This window comes from Sylvia atricapilla, chromosome 5 (assembly GCF_009819655.1).
Source record: "Sylvia atricapilla isolate bSylAtr1 chromosome 5, bSylAtr1.pri, whole genome shotgun sequence".
NCBI classification, from domain to species: domain Eukaryota; kingdom Metazoa; phylum Chordata; class Aves; order Passeriformes; family Sylviidae; genus Sylvia; species Sylvia atricapilla.
Genome location: NC_089144.1, coordinates 60,716,420 through 60,733,150, shown reverse-complemented (window position 1 = coordinate 60,733,150; position 16,731 = coordinate 60,716,420). Strand labels below are relative to the sequence as shown.

Genomic DNA, 16,731 nt, shown 5'->3' with positions numbered 1-16,731 from the left:
TTGCTGCTTTCTCCTGGAAGTTGGACAGAGCTTCATGTCCTGATATCCAGAACAGCTGTTTCTGAAAGCTGTGTTCTTTGTTTTCTAGAGAATGTGATGTTCAGTGCCATCTTAAGTCCTTTTTGCCAAAGGAGGGTAATTTTATCTGTTAGTGCTGGAAGAAGTAGCTGACTGATTTGGTGAAATATTTGTCCTCCATAGGTAGGATGAGAAATTAAATGCGTATCCCATGTTTGGATTTAACCACAAGACCTGACATGTTAGAAGGCCAAGCTAATTATTTGGCAAAAGTGTAGTTTAGCCTAATTTTCTCCCAACACCTTGAAATCTGTGAACATGTGGCTGAGATTTTTTTAGTCCTGGGTATCAGTTATGGGGAGGAAAAAAGTGTGATCTTTAAGGGTGTTGTATGTTGTGGTAAACAAATAAATACTTTGAAGTCATATTTGAAATCCCTTCTACTTGGCATATTTCCACTATTGCACCCAGTAGTTTACTTGATTGTTTGGAGTTGCTCTGAAGCTCTAAGCTTCTAATTCCAGTATGTGTATGTTACACATACCTTACATACCATACATACATTACACTTGGCTAAAGGGAGCTGAGCAACAGTGCCAGGGTGAGGGAAAAATAAAGCCAGCTCACTAGTTTTGAGAAGTATAATACTGGATATTTAGGGCTGACCAGCCTCTCCACTTTCAGAGAATACCTTTGCATTGCTTCTTTGGAGTGCTTCTCAGTCTCTTTACTGCTCTAAAACATTGGAAACTACAGTGGTGTAAAGAAGCATTTTTAACTTACTGAGACTATGCCAGTTTCCAGTCTGATGTTAGAAAAGTGATGTAAGAGTTATTTAGGGACGTAGCCCTGAATTTCTTACTGAATCAGGAATGACCTGATTTACAGAAATAAATTATTTATTATGCGTTGCTTGAATACTTGTGGCTGCAGTACTAAATATATACCTATAATATTGTTACAAATACTTACTATCCTTAGAAATAGTTTAGGTGAGAAAAAGAAATGAGGGCATTAAGGGATATAGTTCTGTTTAATCTGTCTAGATAGTAAGACTGCTTTGAGAATTTCTGCAATCTGGAATAATTTTCCTTGGGGCTTAACTTGGGCCTGTGTTTTGGTGTCTCCCTGAATTGCTACTTGTTAAATTGAGGATGCTTCTCTGGTATATTATTAATCTACGCACTGTACACACCTTGCAGTCTGTGTTGGCAGCTTCTGTACTGTTCCTCATTGTTATATAGCGCAGACTTTCATACTTTTCACTTTAGAAAGTTGCTTGCTGAATCAGTTTTCTAATTCCTATAAAAACCTAAGCTTTTTCTGATCTACAAATCCTATGTATATAAGTAACCTAAAAAGAAAGCCCCTAACAATCACAATTTGGAAGTACATCCCCTAGCTCAGTAACCTGAGTTTCTAGGTGGTAACTACTGTAAAACATTTGGATTTTTTAGTTACAAAATAGAAAGATCGGGAGATAATGGATCAGTGCAAACAAAATGGATTTTAAATAGTATTAAACATTCTATGTTTCAATAAAATGCCAAGTTTGTTCAGTGTATTGGGTTGCAGACATAAGAGTGCTGTGTATTTTGGAGTAGATGAGAAATTTTCTCCTGGGGAACTAATTTTGTTAGAAAATGCTGATGTGATTCAGTTAAAATGCTCTGTGGGAATCCTGGCAAAAGTCTTGATGGAATTGATAAACCCTCCTTGGTGCCTTCCTGCGGTGCTGGAGCTGCCGGCTCCTGGCAGGCACTCGGGGGCTGCACCATGCAGGGCTCCTGCTCCCTGCTCTCCTCCCCGGCTGTGGGGCCAACACCCTCCCTCTGCCTGCGAGTGAGAAAAAAACTTCTGAAACCCCAGCTTTGGAGTCAGCAGGAGTCTGTTAGCCGGCAAAAAGAACCAGGTTTGTGTTTTGTTTTTCTAAAGACTGAGTCGGTCTCCAAACCGCTTTCTTGGAACCAGGTTTTTTATTCACTTTGCCATGATTTGGGGGTGAAAAGAAGCCGGGGCAAAAAGAGGTTTCAAAGAGAATGCTTTGCAGGGTGATATTTCTGCTTTACAGCAGGCACTAGTAGGGACTGAAGGAGGGGGCTGAAGGGCTACATGCACAGATGGTGATAGACCGTGCTGTACCAGTCTGGGAAAATGATTAATCAATACTACAGGGACTTGTTCTAGCACTAAGTTCTTTTAATTTGGCCTTATGTTTCTCTGCTCAGGAGTTCTGTAAGAGAATGTTCTAAATGTGATGCTGATTCAGGATCGTGATGGTTTTTGAAAGCAATAAAAAGAATTCTCTGGGTTTTAACTGGATCTTGATGCAAATGGCAGTGAAGAGGACAAATGTTCTACCCATGTTTCTAATTGCAAGTTGCCTAAATATGACTTGGATTTTAATGAAGAGGACTTGGCATGATAATACTGAGCAATAGGAAATGATAAGTGGGCGGAATGTTTAAAGCATAATTTTCATAGTCCTATAGCACTTGTGTTGCTTTAGGTAACCTTCATTCTGATACTTCCCAAATTTTGAGAGTTTGCATTTCTGATGTTGTTGCTCTTTGAAGAGAAACTCTGTAACTTCAGAAACTTATTTTTTACAAAATTAAAAGGAAAAAAATTACACCAGTGTAATTAATTAATAGCATTGGAACTTTGAGGTTCCTGATGCATTTCTTTGCTTCATGAGTTACTGGAGGATGTTGTCATCATTTATAGAGGGTGAGTGCTGGAGGAAGGAAATGTTTTCTAGTGACCACAAGACTGCTTATCTCTTCTTTCACGTTAGTCATCTTCCTACTGCTTGACTTTTTCTCCTTGTCCTGTTCCACTCCCTCACTTGACCCTCACTGGTCAAGATTTTACTAACCTGGTTTCTTTCAATACTTCACTCCACTGGAGTTTTCTGCCTAAGGTAGAACCTCTACCTACTCTGTGCTGGGTTCTATTGCTGCTCTTTGGCATTTCCCCCAGTGTTCCTTGTCCAAAACAATCCACCTTTTCTCCCAGTCACAGCTTGAAAGCTTCTTGGTCAGGACATGCTTCCAGTACTTCCCCAGGTGCTGGCAAACAGTTCTCCCTGCGAGGTGGTCCATCACATCTTTTTTTCCTGCCCTCAGCCTCAGGACTTCAGTCTGTCTTCCCTCGGTCTTGCTTGTTTGATTCCCACCAACCTGCTGATCACAATTCCCTCTTCCAGTATACACATGCTTCCCCTGCACGTTCAGTTCTTAAAGTTTGTCCTGACCCTCTCCTCCCATTTCTCCTTCATGCCCAACCTCTTTCCTGGCTCCTTTAGTTCCCCTTTTTGTCCCCATCATCTGTCTGCCACCTCTGCAAGTATTTCGGTTTCTTCTACCACTGTGGGTATCAGTGATGAAATGACTGAGGTTGCTGGAAAGGTAGACCTGAATTGTCTGTGGGTACTCAACCTCAGTCCAGCAGGAGCTATACTTGGAGGAAAAATAGCTTTGAGCCAAAGAACACTTGGTTCCTCCATTGAAATGGCTCATGGTTGGATCTAATGTATATAGGAGGCTGGAGCACACAGGAACCCATCAGAGATTATAGTCAGATTCTTAAAAATATTTACTCTGTATTTGCAAAATATATATGTTGAAGGCATGGGGAAGGACACTGAGGGGACAGACAGGTTCTTCTAGGGATCTTTGGCAGAATGATGATGGCACTAAATCATAGGGACAATTAAAGAGTTATTTTCTTAACAAGATGTTATGATTATTATAGCACAGAATTTATTATTAAAATGGCTCATGAGTTCTACAAGCAGAATCAATACTGTGCAATTTACAAGTACTATAATACAGGATTTATAATACAACTTCACTGTAATTTCTAAACACCTTTGTAGATCAAGACGAATCTTGAACACGTTTTGCTGTATCAATACAACAGTCATAATTTAGACTCAACATATTGTTTGAAAGAATATGAGTCACACCCTGTCCTTGAAGAAAGGAGAGGAGTTCTTTACTAAGGAATAAGCTTAGAGTAATAAAAAGATGCATTAAAGAATGGAATGTGTAAACCAAAGTCACCTAAGGGTGAATATGAAGATTGCAAAGTAGTATGCTATAGGCTGTTCTTTACAAGGAATGAAGAAAAATTATCTTTCTTTTAATGTTTGTGTTGACCAAATGAAAATGGACAAATATCCTGTAAAGAGGCACTCTCATGTTAGTGGGAGGAAGATGTGAAGCAAAATATTCCTTTGTGTCTTCTGAAAGCACCAATGTTTGAGTTCTAGAAATGCAACATATAGTGTAACCTCAAGTGGTGTTCACAAAGGTACTTGAAACAGGCTGCTACTTAGCACTGTCATGCTTAAGAAGGACAAAGAGCCCCTAAATACCTATGGAAACTTAAATACAGGGAACAAAAACTAGGCTCCAATCCAAAGCCAGTTGAAGCTGATTAAAAACTGCTTTTTGCTACTGAGTGCTCTGGCTTAAGCCACTTGCAAGCTAGATTTGAGTTTCAGGTGTTCAGACAGACCTGTCAGGTTTGTTAAGTTTGTGGTTTTTCTTCTGATTTGTGTTCGAGGTACTGTCCATGATTGTAGGAGATAACCCAGTGTGTACAGTGCCTGAAGCCTTACAGATTTTCACTGTTGAGTTCTGAAAATAGTTAGTAGATAATATTCAGTACCTTAATACTACACTTAATCACGAGATCGTGTATTCTTCTTGTTTATGGCTTGACACTATGCACTGTTAAATCACAGGTATACATAGAGATGATCTATTTCCTTGTGTAAGATATGCCCACAATTAGAATAGAGGTGAGGAAAATAACTTCAGATAGTATGCAGTTCTTGATTTGGCTAGTTTTAATGTGTTCCCCCATTGTTCCCATCCTGTTAGTTACCTAAACTTTTCAAGCCAGGGAACAGAAGAGAGCAATATGTTTTTCATATAAGACATATCTCTAGAGTTACAAATATAGGTTAAAATGAGAGGTGATGGTCCCCTGACTCAGATGACTGTTTTGTTTCACTTGTTTGCATGCTTATCTTCTGTTTTAGAAATAGAAAATAAAATATTTACATTTTATGGTAATGTTTTTTTGAATGCAGTCCAAGTTAGTTCCTTCACTTAATTTCACTTGGCATATTTCCCCACTTAAGTTCAGGCCAGCCTGTAAAATTTAAGCGGTATGTATTTATTAGCTATCTGTGTGCTATGTCTCCACTTTCTTCCAGTTGAGAAAGCTGGAAATTCACTTCTGGAGTTGAGTGAAGATTGTGTTGCAAATGTTAATAGAAGTGTAGAGGTTGTTGTCTCTTCTAGCTGAGCCCTTTTCCTCATATACTATTCAGCAATAAAATTTTCCTCGGGACAAAAATGGTTTGGGAAAACTCTGACCTACAATTCTGTAAAGCATCATGAAGGGTGGGGTTTAGCACTTGAGGGTCAAAACGTTTGCATCAGTTGGGGGGGATAAATTGGAAATTGTTTTAACTCGTTTCTTTTGTATTTGGCATCTAGGTTCCAGCAAGATGTGGAGTGACAGTCCGAGACAGCCTCAAAAAAGCGCTGATGATGAGAGGTCTTATTCCAGAATGTTGTGCTGTTTACAGAATACAAGATGGGTATGACTTGTGTGGGATGCTTTTTTGCTCTTAGAGTCTCTTATTAGAGCTACCCAGGATGGCCAGTTCTATCCAAAAGTTGTTTACAAAGTTCAGAATTTTATGATACTTTGCGCTAAACAATTTGCACATCGCAGATGTGTTGAAAAGAATGTCTAACTCCTAGGAAATGGCTTGAGCGTAATACTCACTGGTACGAGATTATGGCTAAGGACTCATTAATCAAACTCATGCTCACCAAACAAGTATGAAATAGATTGTGTTAGGTTCTTGGTTTTGTTTCATTTGGCTATAATGCATTCTTAACTAAAGACAGAGCTCCCTTGGGAGGAAAAAAGAGTTTGCAGCCCTAAAAATTAGTGTATTATCTTCATGTACACAATTATCCATCTCTGTGGAACTCTTACCCAACAGGTACCTTCAGAAACACTTTATTTGATCAGAAGGACATCTGCCACATAGGGAACAAGGAATTGGCCCCTACTGGAGCCAGTTGAAAAAGTGTATTTCCTTCCTGCAGTTTGTCCAGGCAAGGTGTGCTTTGTTCAGCATTTAGACTGGATAGCAACCCCCCACAGTGTAGCTTTTTAGCTGATCTCACAACTTCGGCAGGAGACATGCAAGGGCTTGTGCTGATGCTAATGAGAGGCTTATTTGCACTTTAGAGAGAAGAAGCCAATTGGCTGGGACACAGACATTTCCTGGCTCACGGGAGAGGAGTTGCATGTGGAAGTTTTGGAGAATGTGCCACTCACGACACACAATTTCGTATGTACTGAGTTTTGTGAGATGTTGAGTGGGGTTGCATCAACTTTGTACTTTCAAATTCAAATCACCATCTTGGAGTATTTTGCATCTGTGGGAGGTGGTGGGAGTTACAAAAGAAGTTTTTAATCACAGTAGCTCAAGTGAATTAGATAGAATTGTGTTTGAAATAAGTGATGGTAGAGTACTTGATGACCCTTAAAACTTTCATGTTTTGTTGGAATACACCCTCTAAAATCTATAAATGTAGGGGGTTTATATCAGCACTGCATTGCAGAGCTGTAATAATAATCTACTATTTTTGTATTGCTGTATCTATAAAATGTATTCTGGGCCTCCCTGCTGGCTCTGCAGCAGCAATTAACTAATGAACTAACTATTCCCAGAGCAGTGCTGACATCATCAATGATGCAGTGCACAAATACGTTTTGACTTGATAAGGCACCAAGTAAATGGAAGCTGCTAAACAGAATTTGTCTAAATGTTTCCAGCTACATATAAAATCTTGGAAATAATGTTTTAACGTTGGGAAGAAAGAGCTTTTTTCAGCTTAAAATATAGCAAAATTCTGTCTGCAAGCTGATTCAACCTGTTTAGCTCAAACAAGCTGTTTGGATTATGGCTAGTTAGGTGAACTCTAGTAGGCTTTACATTTTTTTTATATCCCTCTGAAATTCTGATTATTTCATGTAATAATAGAACTAAGAGTGTGTTTTTACGCTAGAGATTGCTAAATTTGAAAATTAACTAAATTTCTCCCCTATAATTTGGGGAGAATGCGTGATCACTCTTCTGCGATTCTGAATGGTTCTGAGTTTCAGTAGTCAAAATTACAACTATATGTGTAACCATACATTGAAGCCCTGTATATATATATGCCAGTGTGTATTTCCAGTCCTGTGAGTATTAGCTAGAAATGTTCTTTGGCTTCTGGAAAAGTTAGAATACTAAATTATATTTCAGCAGTTTTTGTTTTTATAGGTTGTATCCAGATAAATTCTCCATGTTTGTGTCTAGCATGATAATAGTGACGTTTTGCTTCAGGTTTTTTGCTTATACTCTTGCTGCTAGTGAAGTGAAGCATTAATTCCAAGAAAGAGTTGAAATAAAGTTTTAATGCATGAAAACTCTTTGAAAAAGGAAACCATCTTCCTGTGTAAATCTGTTTAATACATAAAGCTGTAGCTCCATCATCACCAAAGAGGCTTCTAAGTGCTCTTCAGGGAGGTAAAAGCATATAGCATATCTTGGGCTTACAGAGGGACCCTAGGTAATTGTGGCTCATTTTGAACACTGTAGGTACGAAAAACGTTCTTCACGTTAGCGTTCTGCGACTTCTGTCGGAAGCTGCTTTTCCAGGGGTTCCGCTGCCAGACCTGTGGCTACAAATTTCACCAGCGCTGTAGTACAGAAGTGCCACTGATGTGTGTTAATTATGATCAGCTTGAGTAAGTAATCACAATTGATTTTCACATTGAGCCTTTTAATGAGTGTACAGGTGTCAGTGATTTCTTGTGTTAAATCTGTAATTCAGGAAGTCAGACGAGGTGCATGAAAAAAAAATAGGAGTTGAACTGTTTTTTTGAGACTGCTTGATTCATACTCTTTCTGTGCTAGCTCAGACAACCAGTTTATATTTCTTTTCTGGTCTGTCAAGTGCTTTTCTTGAATCATGAATGGGATTGCTGAGCACTTGACTGTATCAGACAAACTCCTCATTGTTCACAGTTGTTATTATTAATCAAAACTGGTTCTTTATTGTGTGAGCGCTAGGGCCCTGTTAAGAATTTAGCTGTGGATTTATTCTCTTCAACCTAAAAAAATGTTAAGAGACATTAGTTGATTATAGTGAAATTGCAGTTGGTTTTACAATTATTGAAAATAAATCTGCTAGCAAGATCAATGCCTGGGTAAGAAACATAAAAGAGAATGACCCAACCAGTCCAGTGTTCTTGGATTGAGTTACTGATCTATTTGTGTAAGTCTTTGATGTAGATTTAGGATCTGGTATAAACTGGCTCTGTTCTATTTGATTAGTTTCAGCAGAGGCTATTAAGTCTTTTAAATAGAGTTTTGTATAAGGAATAATTTAAAATGCTATTTTTCTCCCCAAGAATGAATTTAATTTCAGTTTATTTTGGTATTTGTAACTGTTTCCTTTGGCATCTCTGGAGTTTGTGCTCAGGGTGTAAGTTTATGCACTCATAGATAAAACTTGTGCGTTCTGAGCAATTCCAGCTAAAAGATTAAAAAATTAATTTCCACAAAGTTTATATTTAAGGCATGATCTTTTTAGCTTCTGTAAAGTAAATAATACTTTTAACAAAGCTTGCAGATTTAGTGTGTTAGTGTAATTTCTGTTGCAGAATTTAGAATTTAATCAGTGAGATGTTTGAGGTATTTTTTGTAGTCTTTGGGTATTATATTGTGAAGCTTCTGGGTTTTGCACAAGTTAGGTTGTTTTTGTTTTGTTCTTGCCTCACAGTTTGCTGTTTGTCTCCAAGTTCTTTGAACATCACCCCATACCACCAGAGGAGGCCTCCTTAGGAGAGACCACCCCAGCATCTGGATCATACCCCTCAGTGCCCCCCTCAGATTCTGTTGGGTATGAACTTATTCCTGCTGTTTAATAACATAACATTTCAGTACTGTGCTAAGAAACACTCAAAATACTGCTTTGCAGCTCTGCATTCTTGTAATCTGGCTTCTCATGCAAGTATATGCACCTGTGTTTAACTTGAAAGAAGTGAATGTTTTAGTTCACACAAATTCTGTAAATTAGTGATGAGCCTAGGTTAAATGTGTGTGGAACTGTCCGTAGAATTGGGGCATTACCTTTTAAACTGATTTCTTCTACATGGTAGCTTAGACCTGGTCTAAACTGGAAAGATTTTATACTTAAAATTAAAATAAACCAAAATTATATCCTCAAAAATTCTTTTAGTTGGTTATCAAACTACAATTGATATGCTTTGAACTGACATACCTAGGTTTCAAAATAAACCACATTATTATGAGGCTGATGTGAACAGGTGCCAGTTCCAGTTTCATAATATTGCTTTAGTAGCTTTTCCACATTTAGCACTGCTTTAGTATCCTCCAGACCAGCTGTCTTCTTCCTGTTCATGTTGGGGTATTCCAATAGCATCTGTTTGCTGCAGCCCCAGGTTTTGTAAAAGTAGACCTCTAAAACTGACCATCTCCCTGTATTTCCAACAAAGGTTCTGGACCCTTTCTCCATGAAGAGATAAGAGACTGTATTTAAATTATGTTCCCTGTAGCAAAGAGATCAGTGACACCATCCACCTTTAGTTAGTTGAGCAAACGTCCAGGAAAGAGTAACTCAGGGATGTATATCACACTCAAGAAATCTGGTGCATATTTATTAAGAAAACCAAATACAGAAGCCTTCAGAAAACCGTTCCCAGGACATGTGTGCTGTGTGGAGTTGAGCTGAATGTGGCAGAGAGGCTCTCTTGGATTAGTGAAAATTGTGCCTAGACTAAAGCAGAAACACACTGGAAGCTTCGTGGGCACCTCTGGACTCTTAACTAGAAGATAAATTCTCTGGATAGCCAAGACTGTTTTATGGAAAACCAAATACAATGTCTCCCAGGAAAAGAGGCTGACAACAGTCCTGCAGAGGGACCTTTGCTTGGTAAGTACTGAGGCTATGTTCTTACTTGTATGGTTTTGTGCAGATTCAGGTGAATTCAGAAGTACTTCTTCATGGTAGTGAATGTTGCCTTTAGGTCCCGTGGATATTAGTGTAGCAGATTGTGGGCAAGGCTTCTTGTCAAGTATTTGTCATGGTACAGCCAAAATTGTAACTGGGCTAGAACTATTAATTCATTAAGAAACTTGTACATACCAATTGGGTTAAACACTAGTGGATGTTAAAGGCACGATATAGCCCTAATCCAAATAGTCTAAATTGTCCTGCTTTTATTTTTTACGGCCTTTGCCTCACATTGGTCCATTCTTACCAGCTTGTGAGGTTGCAACAGTATGGATTATCTTGATACATGGACTGCTTTACACAGTCTTAGTTTTGTGAAGTAAAAACAGAAGAAAAACCCTTGAGACCAAAGCTGGTTAATGCCATGAGATCTTTACCTTCACATACATAAAAACATTAACAATTAAATATATTTGCTAGTTGCTGTTTAGGAACTTTTCTCAAGTGTTGCATCTATAAGTGTTTGTAGTTGCAGAAGTAAAAGGTTTCTAGCTTTCTCCTTTCTGCTTTTTTGCGTTGTTGTACGCTTGATTGTTTAACAAAAAAAGGCATACATCATGCTTGCAAAATTCTGTTCATTTTGAAAATGGTTTCTGATTATCAGCTGGTGTTCATATGTAATATGCATGTTAGTCACACTGTGTTCCCTTAGCATGTGTGTATGTAGTGTGTCCTTTTCCGAGGTAGCTCAGATGTTACTGGATGAGCATATAGCATTGTCTGTACCTTTTTCCAGTTATCTTTCTTGTGTTTCTTTAATAATACTTCTCTGCTTTTTAAGAACATAATTGTAGAAATATTAATCTAGCTGAATTTAAAAAGCTGGCCTTTCCTATTAAAATATGTACTCATCTGTTGTTTTATTAAAGAGGACTGCTACAATATGGGGCAGTAGCTCAACTGGAATAAAAAAAAGGGCTGACATTGGAGCTTTTCTTGTCTGGGAGGAGAATATGGGATTGGAATTTGAGAGCTGAACAGTGGGATGGAAAAGATGAGGAACTAATGCTTTAATAGCACTTCCTAGATTAATGATTGTTCCTTTGATTTCTCTGTTCTTCTAGCATCTTGCATGGAACAGCTCACAGAGGAAGGGATGTTGCTTATCGTTTGGTTGAGAGAAGAGAAGGCAAACACCCTTCTTCATCTCTAGCCTCGTGAAGGGATCCCAGTGGCAGGCGAAGTGCCCAAAAGAAGGAAGCGTGTGTTGCAAGACAAGTTCAAGAGCAAAGGCATGTGTGAAATGCTCAGACACTGTCAAGGGAGCAAATGGTAAAGTTTGGAAGAGAAAGGGACATAAAGGAAAAGACCATTGGACATGATGCAAAAGCTGCTAAACATGCTGGAGAACTGTTTTGCTTTGCTCATGTCTAACATCCTAAAGCAATCCAGGCCTGTAGCCTTTTATTCTTCCAACTGTAAGCCATAGGCAGTCCCTCCAGGTTTTCCATCCCAAAATGAGGAAGCACATATGGTCCCATTTCACATTTACGAGCCCCTTATAAACTTGCGTCCAACCTCCACATTAGGTTTTGTGTCCCATTTTAGGTCTTTCCATTTGCACTATCCTGTTGTGCCATAACAACCCTTTTAGTTACAATCTGCAGTTAACTGGAAAGAAAAGCATAGGTCTCCCTGCTAAGAGCCATTGTAATAAAATTGAAGTAAGGAAACTGTATATCATACATTGTATTTGTTTCATTCATTGCACTGTCATGAAGTTTCTTCTTCATCTTGGCTCATAAAGTATGAGCACAGAATTTCTGTGAACCCAGTTCCCTGAGTCTCAGATACATGAAAAAGAGAGAAATAAGCAAGTTGACAACATCTTGGCTCTTGGAAAAACAACATTTCCCAATATGCTTCGTCTTCTAAGTTGGAGGAAGAAAAGAGGAATGTCTGGTGCACCGTTCTTGGAAGTTTGCCAGTCCTTGCCTTTGAGTAGGCTCCAGCTTGTGATTAAACACCTCTGCTTTCCTTTCTGTCTCCCAAATGTTCACAGATCATTCTGCTTCAGCTGAAGATACTTGAATGTCTAGAAAAACTTCTGAAAAGCCAAGGAGGCAAAGATACAGTCTTACAATATTATATTTTATGCTACAGTGCCATTTAAATCCCGTGGTGTATAAGTGAGGAAAAGCTTGGTGTTTTAATTCATAAAACAATGAACTTTTCCCATTAAAGTGTCAGAATCAATCTTTGAATCAGAATCAGAAGACTCTGTCAGTCCATACAACAGGTGCAGGAAACCTCTTGCGCTCCAAAACTTTATTTGCTAAAACCTGCTAGTGAACTGGACCTGGTTTGGAGGACTAAGAGCAACAGTGTGGTGGTGCTCTTGATAACCCCTGCTATATGAAGCTGTCAGGAATTTCAGACTCATCAGCTTTGATCTGGGCCCAAAGGCCGCTGTAAATGAGTGCACTCCATTGTGGTAATCCTGGCAGTTGTTTTTTCCCTATGAGGCAGCATGGATGAAAGCAAGTTATCATGGTATAAAAAACTGCACTAATTTGTGTGGGGCAGTGACTATCGCAGATCTGTCCCATGGTGCTTCTGGACTGATTTCACAGGGTGCCGCAAGAAAGTTTTTTAGCTTGTAGTTACAAGCTGGTACTGCTGTCCTTTTCTCCAAATCAGCATTTAATTTGGGAGTATTGAGTACTTCCAGGCCACAGGCAGGGGAAAAGTAAAAATTTACTGTTTTCTAGCAATGTCTATAGAATACCACAATAATTAAATCAGAACCTTTTTGGCCTTCACAATTTAAATTTACCTCCTTGCTACTATAGCTGAAATACCATTGTATCCCAGATCCTTAGCAGTCCTTGAAAACTGCTTGGAACTGGAAGTGCACTGTGTTCTTCATTAACAGCAGTAATGGCAACCAGATCCAGTCTGGTGTTAACACTCTGGTGTAAACAAAAAAACCCACAAAAAATCAAGAGAGAGCCTTGATATGTATTTTAGCTTGCAGTAGATTTGGGTTTGACGTGAGTGTGCAGCCTGACAGGTAACTAGTGTGTGCAACACTGAGCCCAGAGGCTAAACTGAGATGGGCTTGTTCAGGGTGTGAGGAGGAAAAAGAAAACCTCACTCCAGGAGAGATGCTGTCATTTTAGAAAGGAGCTGGTGCACACCTTCTAATTGAAGCTAGGTGAATGTGAATTTTCAGTTCAAGCATTTGCTCAATTACAGCAAAATAAAAATACAGTCAACAAAAACTTGAAGTCCATATACACCTATAATAAGAAAAATTCGAAGAAAAATCTTTCCTGCATAGACCAGCTCTTAAATACTTGCAGAATGTCACATTGGTGAGTAAAGGGCATTAAGAAAAATCTGTATTAAAATTTTCATTTGGATTTGTAAAGTGAACTAATTTATATCATTGCAAGTTCTAAAATCCAGTAGACATACTGTGCATGATTTTATACAATTGTTTCTTTATATGTAGCATAATATCTGCAGACATTTTTCTGAGTTGCCTTATTCCTTCTTGTGGACCCAGTATTGTGGAATTGTGAATCTGTGGACACATGGGTACTTTCTGTGCTTGGTAAAGGGTATAAAAATTTTAAATGTTCTTAGTTATTCTTATTTCCTGATAAAATATCTTTGTTTTGCCTGATAAAAAGGGAGGGAACAATGTGCTAATCCCGAACATATGGTCCAAGGTAAAAGCATGTTCTGTCATACTGCCAGGAAAGGTTATAACATACTAGATTGAGATTTGACAACCATCAGCTTGTTGCTTCAGAAGCCAAGAATCATTTTATTAAAAGAATGCCCACATCCAGGCAGTTGGGAGAAAGTGATTTGCCTGCTTACTTGTAGAAGGTCTCCTTTAGCAAGGTGGCTGTAAACCGTTCACAAAGGCCACAGGAAAAATAGAAACTCACATCCTGATATTCTAACTGCATGTTCCTTTAATCCTCAGCTTGCTGTTTTGCGGGCAGGGGTTTTCTAGGTGTGTTTGCTCTGATCAGGGGTTTGGGAGGAGGGTTTTGTTTGTTTTTTGGGCTTTCTTTTTTGCAGTGTGGGGTTTTTTTCAGCACTATGCTTCCATAGCCTAAGAACTAGTTTTAGAACTGACCTGGAATTGACAGTGTCACCCTTTTCCAGATGATGATATCTGGCCCTTTTAGCTCCAGTGTCACTTCTACTCAAGTAATTACAATTTAGGAATGTTATAGGAACAGCCTTTTGCTAGCTCAGAGGATCACTGCATTCCTTGTGGTGATTTGTTTTTGATAGTTCAAGATCTTGGTGCAGATCAAGATCCAGCTTTTGCCAGACACAGGCGGAAGCTGGTGGTAATATTTTCTGAGCTTGTGATCTCAGTAGGCTGTCTTAGCTAGCAATCCCCTTGTCTCTTTTACTTCACTAGTTATCTTTTTCAAGAAAAAAATTCCACTTAGCAGAAATAACCTACTTTTTTCAAAGTGTCTCAAGGACACCCCTTAATAAAATCATAATGGAACACGTGGCTAACTGTTTATGAGGTTCCCATCTCTGGATTCTTTGTTGACCAAGGCCCAGAGATCCTCCAAGTAATAGTTTAGAGATTGTAAAAAGAGAAACAACATAATTCTTTATCCGCCTGCAATTATTTTCTAAAGATCTGGACTTCCCCCAGTAAGAATTTAATGAGTAGAAAAAGCTGTTCAGGTTGTTTTCAAACATGGTATGACGTACCATGCTATCTGTGTTAGCGACATGATGACCTGTGACAGAAATACAGAAGTAGCAGATGACCATTTATGACTCAAAGGAGGATGTAATTGAAACAATATTGCCTCAGTCTGGTTTTCTCTCTCCTTGGCTTACTCATAATCACAGAATATCTGATTGTTTCTGGTTTTGTCATGTGGCAGCGCTCAGATGGCATGTCACAGTCAGTCCTGGTGCAATGTTCTGATGCATGTTGTCACATATTTCCCTTAATTTCCTCATTGCCTGAGAACTCTCAGGAGCTTTAAGCGGGAGTTATCTATCCCACCAATGGCAGTACTGGCCTGATTGAGACACCTTTTAGACTTCTAATACTTTTTCTTGACATGCTTACCTTAACATGAAAATAGAGTGCCTTTAAGTGTCAATCAGGTCCTGCATTTGGATCTGTGCAGTGTCCCATCTCCTGATGTGTGTTCTAGTTGTACGATTTACTTAGAAAAACATTCATGACTTGAAAACTTCCTCATCTACAGTATTTACCTGAAGGCAGTTGGGTAGCAGTGAATGAAACTTCATGCCTTATGTGTATATACAACTGCATTAAAAAATAGTTCTGAAATTATGAACGACTTCTGAAATGCTGGGTTTTTCAAGGCCCTTTCTCAAGGATTTGGCTATTGGTAGTTTCAGTTCATTGCTTCCCAGTATCTTCCCAATATCTGTGTTCTGTCATGTGACAGTAGATAACTGCTTGTTTTTTTTTAAGTTAAGCAGGTTAAACCCCCTGCTTCTTCTTCTCTACCCCACTTCCCAAACATATTCAGGTATTTCATTGGAAGACTTAGTAGGCTGTTACTTGAATGAATTCACAAGCACTCTGTTTTAACATTTTCAATTGTGAAATTGTTGGCCAGAAGGAAAAGATGTACTTAGGATACAGATAGCACTGAGTTCTGGAAGCAGTGCCGAACTGGATAAATTTTTTAATGAAAGGTAGGATAGTAGGCTATAAAGCAGACCTGTTTCTGACAAAATGCCAAGATGTCCTGTTGAAAATGTTAGTTTCCCCAAAGGTTTTTGAAGAGGCCAAGGAGCATTGCTTACAGGAGGTGGCATCAGGCCCTATTGCTGCTATATGCTCCTGTCTGTTTTATCGTTGAAGCTTCTCCCTGTGGACATTGCCTTTGTGGGCATAATAATTAATCCACGAGTCATTGAATGGCTGGAGGACTCCACTCCTCTTTTAGAACTTAAAAAAGTAACCAGCTCTTAAAAACCTTGTTGTCAGATACCGTGTACATTTTAACATAAAGTTTTCTTTGCTGAAGGTGTAAAATGTTTTCCTTAGCCTTTTGCCTTATATCCATTAGATTGAATCATTAGGCTGAACAATGACTGACCTTGACTAGAGTAAGAGATAATTGCCAGTTTATTGGACTTTAACGAAATTAATGGATAACCAAAGAAGTCGCTTTCTTCCTTTTTAAAAACACAAAACCCAAGTGTTTAGTTGTTTTGTCTTTTAAATATTCAATTCATTATACCATCATTAAAAACATTTTCTATATTCATGACTGGCAGCATTTGCATTTCTTCAGGAAGCTTGTTTGTGTATTCTGAACACTTTTCAGTCAAACCTATTGCATTGTAGCACTGTAAATAACATTTGAAATGTTGTGCTATTCAAAGTTGTTTCTTAAAGGTTGAGGTTAAAAGGTGATATGCTTATTTTTAGTATCAATGATACATTGGCCATGTTATTTTTAGTATCAATAACACATTATTATTAATCAATTAGGTTGAATGACCAGATGTAATTTTCACTCTTTCTTTGCCAAAAAAATAATCCCATCCATACATTTTGGTTTATGACATTTTCTGACTGTAACATTAATATGAGATGTTAAGCATT

At 38.5% G+C, this 16,731-nt stretch overlaps 1 protein-coding gene across 1 annotated transcript in view; it reads left to right on the top strand.

Annotated features, from left to right (window-relative positions):
* Nucleotides 1-16,731, top strand: part of BRAF (B-Raf proto-oncogene, serine/threonine kinase) — a 77,623-nt gene that overhangs the window by 35,921 nt on the left and 24,971 nt on the right. The window contains exons 4-7 of the mRNA XM_066319706.1: nucleotides 5,535-5,638; nucleotides 6,304-6,406; nucleotides 7,703-7,851; nucleotides 8,889-9,008. Of these exons, the coding sequence (XP_066175803.1) occupies nucleotides 5,535-5,638; nucleotides 6,304-6,406; nucleotides 7,703-7,851; nucleotides 8,889-9,008 (476 nt within the window). The remainder of the gene's footprint in view (nucleotides 1-5,534; nucleotides 5,639-6,303; nucleotides 6,407-7,702; nucleotides 7,852-8,888; nucleotides 9,009-16,731) is intronic.